This window comes from Pholcus phalangioides, unplaced genomic scaffold (assembly GCF_987345545.1).
Source record: "Pholcus phalangioides strain wild (caught in Gottingen) unplaced genomic scaffold, Ppha-v1.0 ptg000015l_1, whole genome shotgun sequence".
NCBI classification, from domain to species: domain Eukaryota; kingdom Metazoa; phylum Arthropoda; class Arachnida; order Araneae; family Pholcidae; genus Pholcus; species Pholcus phalangioides.
In genome coordinates, this window is record NW_028301608.1 from 16,248,397 (window position 1) to 16,260,969 (window position 12,573).

The 12,573-nt window shown below is 33.3% G+C and overlaps 1 protein-coding gene across 3 annotated transcripts; it reads left to right on the forward strand.

The window, feature by feature from the left end:
• The first annotated feature begins 1,737 nt into the window (after positions 1-1,737).
• On the forward strand, positions 1,738-11,204 carry Papst2 (adenosine 3'-phospho 5'-phosphosulfate transporter 2). Of its 3 annotated transcripts, XM_089243018.1 has the most exons (8): positions 1,738-2,059; positions 4,304-4,425; positions 5,875-6,029; positions 7,526-7,633; positions 7,772-7,869; positions 8,509-8,601; positions 9,660-9,841; positions 10,575-11,204. In XM_089243018.1, exons 1-8 carry the CDS (start codon positions 1,865-1,867, stop codon positions 10,738-10,740), a joined length of 1,119 nt encoding a protein of 372 aa, XP_089099144.1. In that variant the 5' UTR covers positions 1,738-1,864; the 3' UTR covers positions 10,741-11,204. The 3 variants fall into 3 exon arrangements, with proteins under 3 accessions (XP_089099144.1, XP_089099146.1, XP_089099147.1); XM_089243020.1 differs by lacking the exon at positions 7,526-7,633 and having other exon boundaries at positions 1,759-2,059; positions 10,575-10,872; XM_089243021.1 differs by lacking the exon at positions 4,304-4,425 and having other exon boundaries at positions 1,921-2,059; positions 10,575-10,872.
• The last annotated feature ends 1,369 nt before the right edge of the window (positions 11,205-12,573 follow it).

The following is a 12,573-nucleotide window of genomic DNA, read 5'->3' on the forward strand; positions in this document are numbered from 1 at the left end:
ACGGGGGCGCCAAAATGCATACCTGACCTGCCTGACAAAGCACTGTATCTAGTTGCGGCCCTGCTTATGGTGGTAATCGACTGAAGTTTGGTTGGTTTTCTGTGGTTTTCCAACGTAAAGGCGTGAATGTGAGTCGGTCTCCAATTTTTCAATGATTCCTTCGAAAAAAATCTGCTTCGGAACGAATCAAGTTAGAAAACCAAGGGTATACTCTATGATTGATTTCTATCACCATTATCGTTCGTGCCATGTGGAAAATCGGTTGACTGGAAAAAGACTGACATCCAGTTTTACCTGAAAGACTGATAACAAATTATATATTTTTTTTTTGGTAGTTGTCAGTGTGTATGGGGGAGAGGGGGGGGGGGTGTTTTGCAAAGCGTTACCAGACGTGCTCCCTTTTTATGACATTTCAAGCGTCCTCCTACGTATACAAGCGTATTTTCCAACACAATAACAATTGCTTTCTCTTTCGTCCTCCTTCTCATCTTTCCCCCCCCCCCCCCCCGTCACATTATTTTTCTTACGAAAAAATTTTACCCCCTTTAAAACACATGTCTTCATTGACATGAGTGCTCTCATGGTTTTCCCCATTGATCAATAGGCGTCGAAATTCTCAGAATTTTTCATGTCATTGCTTCTTTTAGCGGTTGTTTTAGTTGAGAAAATTATTATTGTAGCCAGTTTTTTATTTATCAAATAGTGTGCCATCTGTTGTGAAAATTGGGAAAAATGACGTCACGAAGGGTGCACTCACAGCCGTCCTCCTTTCTCAGTTCTCGAATCTGGTAACCCTAGTAAAAAAGTGATGCAGTAAAACCCCTCTTAACGGACATCCCTCATATGCGGTCACCTCTCTTTTACGGCCAAATAATAATTTCCCCGTGCATAACAAAAGTATGCTTTTCAAACCCCTGATTAACGGTCATCCCCCTCTTTTACGGATGAATATTTTTATCCCACAGACGTTGCAAAAGCGAGAATTCACTGTAATTAGTTACCCCGATGCGATATACAAGATATGAAATAAACTACATATCGGATTTATTGTGGATTGTCTCCCACAAATAATTATTTCAATTGCTCAGCAACATAAAAATATAACTGGTTTTCGTGGCACATAAATTAAACATTTATATCATTCCAGAAATCGCTCATTTTCATGCATAATACATGAAAAACCATTTGGAAAAAAAAACATCAATTTTAATTGAAGATTCATGGCAAAAAGTTTTATTTTTATTTGATAGCTGGCAGCATCAACCTTCCTTAAAGATTCGAAACAAAATGTTTCAGTTTTACTTGATAGGTGGCAGCACGAGTTCCATCACAATGACTCTCGTCTGAATGTCACTTTGGAAGCCCTGCCGCCGTATAAAAAGATGTAAAACCAATTTCATGAATATTAGTTAATAAATCAACATCATGATCAGTGGATACGTATTTCATATTAAACACACCCAAAATAATTGTGGAAATTCTGAGATAGATGAAAGTGATGTGACCATATGACCCATATTTTCCGGGGCAATTTTTTTTTGCGTAGTGTTCGATTAACTCATCATTTTATTGAAAAACTCATTTGTTAAGCAATCTAAGGAAGCTTCTTGTTAATTTTTTCAGTTGGGAATCCATTATTTAACGAGAATTATGCGTCAATGACATATCCCGTTTTTATAAGTATGGTCACGTTAGATGTAATGATTAGATATTCTCTTAAAGTCGATCCTTTGGTTCTTCTTTACATCATGAGACGAACTGAACCTAAGTACCGGCTTGTTTTGGTTCATAGGAGTGTAAACAAAAAATGTTTATAGCTGTATGTTGATGGGCAGATAGTGCTCTCGCTGCTGTATACAGCAAGATGAGTTATACACAGCAGAGTTATTCGCGCAATGGCCCTCATAACACTAGTTTGGACATGACTGTGGCGACGGAATCTCAAGAACAAAATGGCCTTCATCGTAAATTCAAGTTCCTCACTGACGGTCATCCTCTGAATTTCGTGTTTTACACCGTGGCTGTGTTCATATTCTTCCTTATTTATGGTTTCTTCCAGGTGAGTCCGAAATTATCGCAACATTTCAGAAAGAGTGTCATGCAAGGACGGAAATTAGAGGGAAAAGGATTACTCTTGGTTGGTGTTTCGGTCACTCTCTAGGTCATTCTTTTACTCGTTCGGACAGAGGCAGGTTTATAACCGCCCTTCTCCCATTCTGTTTTAATTTGCATGGCCACTCATTCCTCAAATTTGCCACTCCTATAAACGTGCTACCCTAGGTTATAACCACTCAGTCCTCCTGTAAATGCTCCTCTGGATCTGCTTTCACCCCCCCCCCCTGAAAACACTTAATAAAATCATCAAATTTTACTAGGGGGTGGTAAAATAATGTTTCCTCCTCCCTCACAAAAGTCCTAGTTGCGTTCCTGGTGTCATGTGTCAAAAATGTTATTAATATGAATTATATGGTTTTGACATTATCTTTCTTTTTTTTAAATTTAAAAAATGTTTCTCCTGGCAGTTAAATATTGTTAATTTTAGCCCCCATTAATTAACTATGTAGCAGAGGCATTAACATGAAAATATTGGGGCTGATAGAGCTTCTCTCCCCTCCCCCCCCCCCCAGGTGTTTCAGTGCTTATGTTAGGTAGTTATTGGGTGATGTGTGCTTCTCAAATTTTGAAATAAGGCCCATTTACACGCGTCAAGTGATTAAGTATAGTCCTCCTACCACGAGATGAATTTTCGCTGCGTCATGTTACATCACGTCGGATGATTTTATTCAATTTTATTTTGGTAAAACGATTGCACATCGAGAAAAGTTCATCAGTGACTGAGCTTTCACGATTGGCATGTCCTTCTAGGATAAAATAGAATCGTTTGACGTGCCGTAGCCAAATCTCATCTCGTGGTAGAAGGACTATAGTTAACTAAATTTTCAGTTGTCAAGTACTTTAAAATGTACACAGACGATAAGGGCTGTTTATATGGGTTTAGTTGGTAAGTGATTAAGTAATTTAGTATAATAATGACAGTTCTATTTTTTCCATTAAGTAGACCTATGCGCATGTGCCAGTGGGCGTGACCTGCCACTTGGAGGGGGATCTTTTCGATCTCTCTTATTTATTTATTAAGAGTTTATTTTGATCTTAACCGAGAACCTGTTTATGCTCTGTCGTCTTCTACCGTTTAAATAGAATTCCTGGAGAATATGGGATGGCGAAGTGGCTGGAGGACACAACCGTAAAGTTTATTGAAAAATATCTACGCCATGAATGTTTATTGATGTACACAAATGAAAACAAGCTGAAAATCAATCGATGTTGGAAATAGTGGAAGTCAGTCGACATGCTCTTAGGAGTTGAAACTTTAACTTTGATTACAATATCATATAATATGGCTCTAATCACAATATTCATAAGTTTCTCCTGCCATTTTTTCAAAAAACAAAAATGCTATGCTACTCGCGCTTCTTCATTCATCAGCAATCTGCCTGCAACTGGCAGCTTCTTCAGGCAGGTAAAAATTCAAGTATGCACACTAAAATCATCTATATATGTGCACCCAAAGTTTTACCGTATCATCTTCATCCATTGTTGCAAAAGTGCCAAGAGCTTTAAAAAAACCACCTTTCTGAATGCCAGATATATGAAAAATTACTACTATTATTTTCCCGCTCGTTGGATCTCTCTCCTTCATTGATTTGAGTACACTGTAGCGTGCATGCGCCAGTTGCGTTTGCCTCCATAAAAATTATTCAATGAGCATCTGCTTAATCACTTATCATGTAGACACTTTTTGAGCAATCAGTAACTTAAAATTAAGTTAAAATTTAGTTAACTACTAAATCACTTAATGTTTGTAAACGGGCCTATAGATGCAATGAGCAGAGCAGTGATGAAAGCACTGGAGGATGCAAAGGGGAAAAGCTTTCAGTTTGAATTTATATCTGTATTACCCTGGCTAAAAGTGTAGGCCTATAGGTGCACGGGCATCTGTTTCAAAGGATGGCAGATGGCACATGGGCAAATACATTTAATCAAAAAGTATCCGACCATAATTTTCTGTGCATAAGCCAATGAAGCGGTGGAGGGGATTTGGTGCATATATATAAGTGACCCTAGTGTGCATACTTCAGTTTTTACCTGGCTGCCAGATGCAGGCACATTGCTGATGAATGAAGAAGTGTGAGTATCACGGCATTTTCATTTTTTGACAAAATGGCAGGAAAAACTTAAACAACACTACTGCACTAAATTTTATGTGATGCTAGGCAATTAATGCTTCTTCTTTCAATTTCAGGAACTGATCTTCCAGTTAGAAGGTTTCAAACCTTATGGATTTTATCTGACGTTATATCAGTTTTTATTGTATGCAACTTTCTCTTCTCTTGAGAGGTTAATCAGAAAGGATTATGGGAGAAAGTAATAAAGATATTTTTATTCAATAGCATAAATTATTATTATATTACATGTTTTTTAAACATTTTTTTGTTGACGATAGGCTAATCATGAATCTAAATTTCATTCTATACGTATTATAAATATTGGTAGAAATAATCAGTCAACAGTTCAGTCTCGCCACAGAGCAGTACAAATAGTACAAATATTCAATCATTACACTTCACTCATTACTGAAATATAGATGGCAGCACTGAAAAATCAGACAAAACACTAGATACGCACTCAGACTGTTATGTACACACACTTACACTTCCGGCACAACTCACTAGGTAGTAAATTACCCATGGCGGTAGACCTGAGTTGTGATCAGTTTGAAAAAAAGTACAAATACAAATAAATACAAAGGCGATAATAGGCAAATTGGCCAACGAGGTAGCTGAAAAAAGAGTCCCATAAAAAATATTCATGTCAAATATAACCAAAATATAGCAATGCAGTATAAAAGCATATATGTATCACAAAAGAAGAAACTAATAATTAATACTATATAATGTACAGCTCATTAAAAATATGGGTGGCTTCTCTCAATTTATCCCACTATGTCTATCATACTACTTTTTAAATGTAGTGTGTTATAGTGTTCAAATTCATGGCCCCTGCAGTAAGCTATTCCATTTATTAACAACCCTATTAGAAAAAACTCCTTGCAACACCACAACCTGCAATTGTCCCTTATTAAACGATACTGGTGTCCCCTTGTCGAAGCAGTTGATTGACGGTGTAGTAATAACTGATAGTCCATCTTACCCATCCCATTTAAACACTTTGATCATATCCCCCAACACCTGCATTCTTCTAATGTAAAAATATTCAAAAATCAAGTCTTTCTTCATAGCTCAGGTGCTAACAAGAGTGCACGTGTAGCACTCTTCTCTGAAACTAAGTCAATGTCTCTCTGTAGGATGGTCTCCAAAACCTTATGGCATGCTCCAGTCCAGCACGAGCTAATCCTCAGGAAAGCAAAGAACTTTAGGAGAACACAAGAATGAGACCTTTTAAGAATGAAACCAAGCATTCTATTCACTTTTTTGATCACCGCTGAACAGTAATCAGAAAACTTAAGCCTCTGTTAATGAGAATTCCCAGATTGGTGACCCTGGTTGCATCTGAGATAGTACTGTAATACCATTCAACTTGTAAGTGAAACAGGGGTGGTTTAAACCAAAAATGGGTGGCCATACACTTGTCAATACTAAAGATCATGCTCCATTCATTAGCCCATGCTGCAATCAACAGTAACAAAGTAACTTCACTTTAAATGAAGTTATGCACCTCAATTAATTCAAAAAATATGGGTCAGTATTATCTGTGCATGTAGAGTTTGTTTTTTTTTTTCAACTTTTGCTGTAAACATATTTTGCAAACAGAATATCAAGTTATTTTTCATCTTATTTTATGTATTTTAATCAGAATACCTCTGAAGCAATATGTAGTTTTAGCTGGTCTCACTGTGACAACGATGGGTTTCTCCAATGCTTCTGTTGGTTATTTGAACTATCCTACTCAGGTGGTTTTCAAATGCTGTAAATTGGTTCCGGTGCTGATCGGTGGAATAATTATACAAAGTGAGAGCTTTATATATCATCATATCAGAAATCTTTCTCCCATTACTTATGTATCATCTGGAGTTGATTGTGCATAATTAGAATTAACCAATACTCATTTGGTGACAAACATTTCAAGAGGCACATATTTGTGAATATATGTAACAAAAAAAAACAAACACAGTATTAAAGTTGAAAGAAAAATGCCTATCATTGAGTGCACACAATAATTAAAATCAAATTTCTGACTGGAAAGTCCCCACAGATAACAGACAGACCTTCAACACAACACTTACACAATAAGAAAACGCAGAGATCTGTTATTTTCACTTCAAAATATGTTATAGTAGGGTTACCAGACATCCTCATTTTTTATGCCATTTTAAGTGTCCACATACATTTTTTAAATTTCTCTATTTTGTCCTCATTTTCAGGGTTAAAGAATTTTTTTATTTTCAGAAAAATTGTATTTTTCCACTGAACTGCATACCAAACATCTAGTCATCAATGTGTGTGTTTATTGGTCGTTCCCCCCCCCCCCCCCACACATATTTACACCTTTTGCGCTTTGTATACATATTAAATATACATATTAAAGTTATCTCTAAATTTGAAAACAATCATTTTTTGTTAGTACAGAAATGCTATCTGTTGTAAAAATATGTAAGTGATATTGCCAAGAGCATGCATGCATTATGACCTCATTTCTAAGTTTCAGAATTTGGTAACCCCTATAGGTTTTATATATTATTATGTATTGTAAAAAAACAATAGTTTTGTTTTGATTTGAAAACTATTATGATTTTTTTTAAGTTTGTGAGCTTGCAGCACCATCTGTTGTAAACAGCAATAAATGAGATGACTCAAGTGTCCATCCTCATTTTTGAATTTCCAACTCTGGTAACCCTACATTAGAGCCAGGCATAAACACACAACACATTCTTATATAAGCAAATTCATTAGGAATTTTTCAGAGGATTATTCACGAGGTGTAAGTACGTTCAAGTAATAATCGTTTTTGGGGAAAAAAAATATTGCAACTTTATCTCCTAGTAAATCACAGAAGTTTATACTGATAAAAATTATAAATCTTTGAAGAACTTAAAAAGAGATGTTTTTGATTTCCTTCCAGGAATGTTAGGGGATATTTAGTTTGGTGTTTCATTAGTTGTTCATCAAAAACCGGGAAGGGAATTGTGAATCAAAGCTAGATTAAAGAATTCTTAAACCAGGCCCTGTTCATCTTAATTCAAATTAGTGTCTTCTATGTCTGCCATAAACTTTGGGACAGCAATTTTTTTTTTTATAAGTTTTTGGCAAGAAACCATCTTTTGGCTCAGATTTTGGAAATTATGCACAAGTATCATTTTTGTTTTTGTCTTTTCATATCCATTATTGCTTGAGTATGAGTGTGGAACTACTAAGTTAAATATGTTTAACTGGTGTTCAGGAAAAAAAATTGTTTGCATGAATCAATGATTTTAGTTCTTCCCCTCCTAAAAAAGCCATATTTTCAGGAAAGAAATACAGTCCTTTGGATTTTTTGGCTGCCATTCTCATGAGTATTGGGCTGACGTTTTTCACTCTTGCAGATAGTAAAATATCAACAAATTTCAATCTAACTGGTAATGATGGCAACCCTTTTTCTAGTAGAATATTTCCATCATAATGTTGGTTTTCATCCTAAACATTTTTTGCATATTTTGTATTTTTACTGTGTGCAATTTTATGAATGAATAGGCATTTTATTTATTTTTTTAAAGGAGTTTCACTGATAAGCATGGCTTTAGTAGCAGATGCTGCTATTGGAAATCTACAGGAGAAGACTTTGAAGCAGTATTTGGCTTCTAATTCTGAAATGGTTGGTGAAATTTACTTATTATTTCAGTTATATCAACTGTAAATCATGCGATGAATTTGACAGTTGTTTATAAAAAATTATGAAAAATCATTGTTTCCCCAGCAAAATTTGTAATTTTTATGAATCTGTCTTTTATCCTTGTAGTAATATTCATAAATACTATGTCAAGTCATAAGTTGAGTAATGATAAATTTGCATACTAAAAGATTTTATCTTAGCATGCTGTCTTGTAAAAGTTTTGAACAAGGCAAATTTTCACTTGTTTTTCTGAAATAGAAGCTTTGAGCATCAAGGCTGTAAAACTCTAACCTCAAATTGCAATCAGCTTCAGTCATAATTTTTTTTTATCTGCAAAGCCTTAAATTTGCCTTCAAATTCAATTTAAAAACCTCGTACGTTTTCTAACCTAAAAAGAAACAAAAAAGTTGAATATTTTTAAAGAAGGTATAGTATTTAATGTGCTAATATTAATTCAAAACTTAATTTTTTCTTTTTCTTTTTGTGATATGGTAACTCTTTCCATGCACCACAATTTTTTTTTCTATTTAATACACCATGCATGATATCATCTTGCTCAAAGCTTACCAAATGTTTGTTTTTCTCAATAATAATACAAATCCATATTATATTTTTTTATAGGTTTTCTATTCATATTTTATTGGATTTTTCTACATTCTGATTTTGCTTGTTGGTCTTGGACAGTTGAGCTCTGCCTTTGGATTTTGTTCAAGAGTAACTTTCTTTACATTTTTTTTGTTTTTATAGTTTTATAACATGATTAACAAATAATGAGCAGTAGTTCTTGATATAAAGTATGTTATAACAGTCTAATTATATATATAATTAATCTCTTGTTTGCTATGTCAATTTTGAAAGTATTTAAGACTTATGCATAGTTTGGATCTAAGTACATAAATGATTGAATCTTTTACAATTAATGCAAGGATATTCATTATATGCAAGGATATTCATTATATGCTTGTTATATACGCACATGCATTGCATCACCAGTAAAAATATTTCTTTTTTGTTCAACAAAAGCTCATAGGTCTGTTTTAACATTTGATGCATTTAGAGCATAGTTTTCCAAAATTTTTGTTCCATCGCCCCCAACTAAAGTGAATCCGTAGGATCCTGTGTTAAGTCTGTAGCTTCTGTACCGTCCCCGGGACCATTCCATCGCCCACTTTGGAAAACACTAATTTAGAGCAATTAATAATAATGTGATTAGCTCTCCCTTAAAAAAAATTTAATGGCTTGTCATATTTCTTCTATTATTCATCATTCCAGATTATTTTATTTTATCATTCTAGTGATTGAATACGACTAAATAACATTCTTCAGATTGTAAAACAAGATATAAACTTTAGCATTTATAATAATGAAGGAAGTGTTCATTGATTCATTTGTAGTGATTTTAACTGCACTTGAATCATTTTTTGAAAATTTTGAAGAATTATTGAGGAAATCTGGTTTTATATCAGAATGAAAACTGCTATATGTGCAGCAGATTTTTTCCCCCATTTGAAAACTAATCTGCATTAATGCATATTTCTGCTTTTGTTTAAAAAAAATTTCATTTCAAAAAAATCATTCACTTATTAAGACTAAAAAGCCTATAATTGGTTTATTGTGTATTCTAGATGGAAAAAAATAACTCTTTTATAATAGTGCCAAAATAAGTTTAAATCAATATGCATTATGCAAAAAGTATGACTAGTATTAAATACTGATGATTATGGCTTAAGCTTCTAGTTATAATTTGACTGCCATTTTCTTTTTATCTCCAGCATATTTTCCAAACCTATGGTTACGGCTTTTTTTTCTCTCTGACCGGTTATTGCGGAGTTAAATTGGTACTTTCTCTAGTCAAATTATATGGTGCCTTCACAGCTGTCACAGTGACAACTTGCCGAAAAGCTCTGACAATATTACTGTCATTTGTACTATTCTCAAAACCATTCACAATAGAGTAAGTAAATGGTTTAATGGTTTTTTTCCCCTCCTCTCAATTCTTTTCTTTGATCTTCAAAGTGTAACAAAAACATGCTGATATAATGAATCACACACACACATTATTTAATAACGAAGCAATTATGTACCAGTTTCCAGATCTTGTGTTGCTCTGCAGTTGTGATGGACGCCCATCATGAGGACCCAGTAGGTAACCGTGAAGGAGGCACTGTGGTGATAGGCTGAAGTTGGGTTTTGGTTTTCTGTGCTTCCCCCCCCCCCCCCCCAAATAGAATTGTGAATATGATAATATTGCATTCAATAAATCTGTTGAAAATTATTTGTATCAATGTTTTTGATTGATTAAATAACAATTTCAAGAAAACTCGGGCCAAAAAATAGAAAAACTGGGGTTTTTTTTCAAAAAAAGTCGGAACAGAAAAAAGAACACATCATCCCTCTCAACAGCAAGCTCTAGATCCTCCCCTGGTGTGAACAACATGCAAACCATTTGATATTTAATTTTGTTATATTATAAAGAAAAAATTTCATGGATCTGATTGCTACTTTAAAATGAAGTCATAAGAGAGATTAAACATTATATTTGAAATGGATGTGTTTATAAATCTTATACATGAGATTATCCCTTGAGTATCGTTACATAGATATTTCATTGTCTCAGGAAGCTACAAATATATTTTTTAACACTATGATAAAAATTTACTTGACTTTTCTTTTTTCTTTCCAATCAGGTACTTGTGGTCAGGCTTGATTGTTGTAGCTGGAATATATTTAAACCTGTACAGTAAAAACTACAAAAAAGATGCACCAAGTCTTTCAAGTATTGTGAACATTTTGCTGCGATGCCAAAACGCACTCACTGGAAAACAAATTCATTCCAAGTATCTGAATGTTTAAATCTTATGTGATTATTCCACATTAGTAATTTTAGGAGAAACATAGTAAGTGGTATAAGCATTCATCACCATATTTCTTATTTAGATTTTTCATTTTATGGTGCTCCAGTTTATGAAAGGGAAGAAATATCTCACACTGGATCCTTTTTTTTTCAATGATGTGAGTAAAATGAAGACTAAATTCACATATAGTGAATATTTTAAAAAAAGAAAATGTTATCAATTTCACTAAATGGAATTATGCATAGGCTGAGATGCAAATGATAGATTTTATGAATCTGGAATTTTTACTTTTTATTTACCTTGGAGACAATTGTAGTTATTCTATTAAAGAACAAATTTAAGTAAACAACTGTGTCGAACAAAACAAATGAAATTCAAAATATTACCCAAGCTTCAGCAATGCACAGCAATAATGTATTGAATATCATTTATTTATTACTTGTTAGTCATTAAATATTTTCTAAAACAAGATGTAGGTTGTTTAACTCATTTCAAACATGTGCAACCAAAGTTCCTCTAAGCTGCATGCTTCCTTGGCTGAAAATGTTTTGCACACAATGTTTTTTTTTTTTGCTGCGCAGAAGAAATTTACTACATTGTTTATGCAGTGGAATCTCTCATAACAGACACTCCCTGTTAATGGACATCTGTTAGCAGACACTTTTTTTAAGTTGTCTACAGGCGTTGATGTATTTTACTACTTATTAACAGATACTCCCGATTAGCAGACAAAATTTTTGGTCCCACAGGTGCCTACTATCGAGAGGTTTCACTGTTAACATTTTGTTGTCATTCCATGCAGTATGAAAATTCTGCATGCTGAGTAGTAACAAGTAATAAAATGCTAGAGGGCACTTTGCACACAAGTAAAGTGACATTTAATTCCTTGAAAATCGTTATACTGTGAAATATTTTTCTTTCATAAAATCATTCTCGTATAATGAAAAATATTTTCCTGCAACATTTTTTTTAATTCCACAAAATTTAAAGTCCATAAAATAAGTTATTACACTAAAGGAAACAATTTCAACAATTTTCCTAAATGCAAGCCTGATTACTTTTTCTCTTTTTAAAGAAGTTTTATCATTTCCATAACAAAATTATTCCTTTCATTCCTCAGCACTTTTTGGGTGAATTAAAAATAATTGAAGTTAAATAACCGACTCTAATTAGAAAAATACAACAAGTAGTATTTTGAGTTTTACGTGATAGAGTTAATTTCTGATGTAATAAAAAACAAAAGAAAATGTTTTGTAGATTTTCATGCAAAAGCCAAACTTCTGTTAACAAAATCATCAAAAGCACAGTTTATCCCATCAAAAACAAATCTAAAAAAAAAGTATGTTGCAAAATGATAGTCAAATTTTGTTTTTATACAGAGTAAATATTATTAATGTATTTTGTGAATGAAATTTTCATCCCATAGAAATAAATTGCAATCAAAGTATAAAAAGGGATTATTTTAAGAGTTAGCAACATTCAAGAAACTAACAAGTCAAACCTTGTCAGTTAAACTGACATTTAATGAAAAGAAATAAAATCGAACAAGCAATGACCTCACATTAACTTAAAATTAACTTAAATGCATGATCGTAATATATAAAGTCCAAGAACTCTAACTATGATGGTACTAAATGCAAATACATAAACAAGTTTTGTTTTTTTTTTGCATCATGCAGTTTTTCATTAATTATGTTCAATTGTTTCAGAAAAAAAATTTATGCCTCAAAATTTTTTTATTATATGCAATACATGTGAAATTAATGAGAAAAATTTTGTATTTCAAGAACTTGTCACAAAATTTGAGGGGTAGAACCAAAATCAACAAATT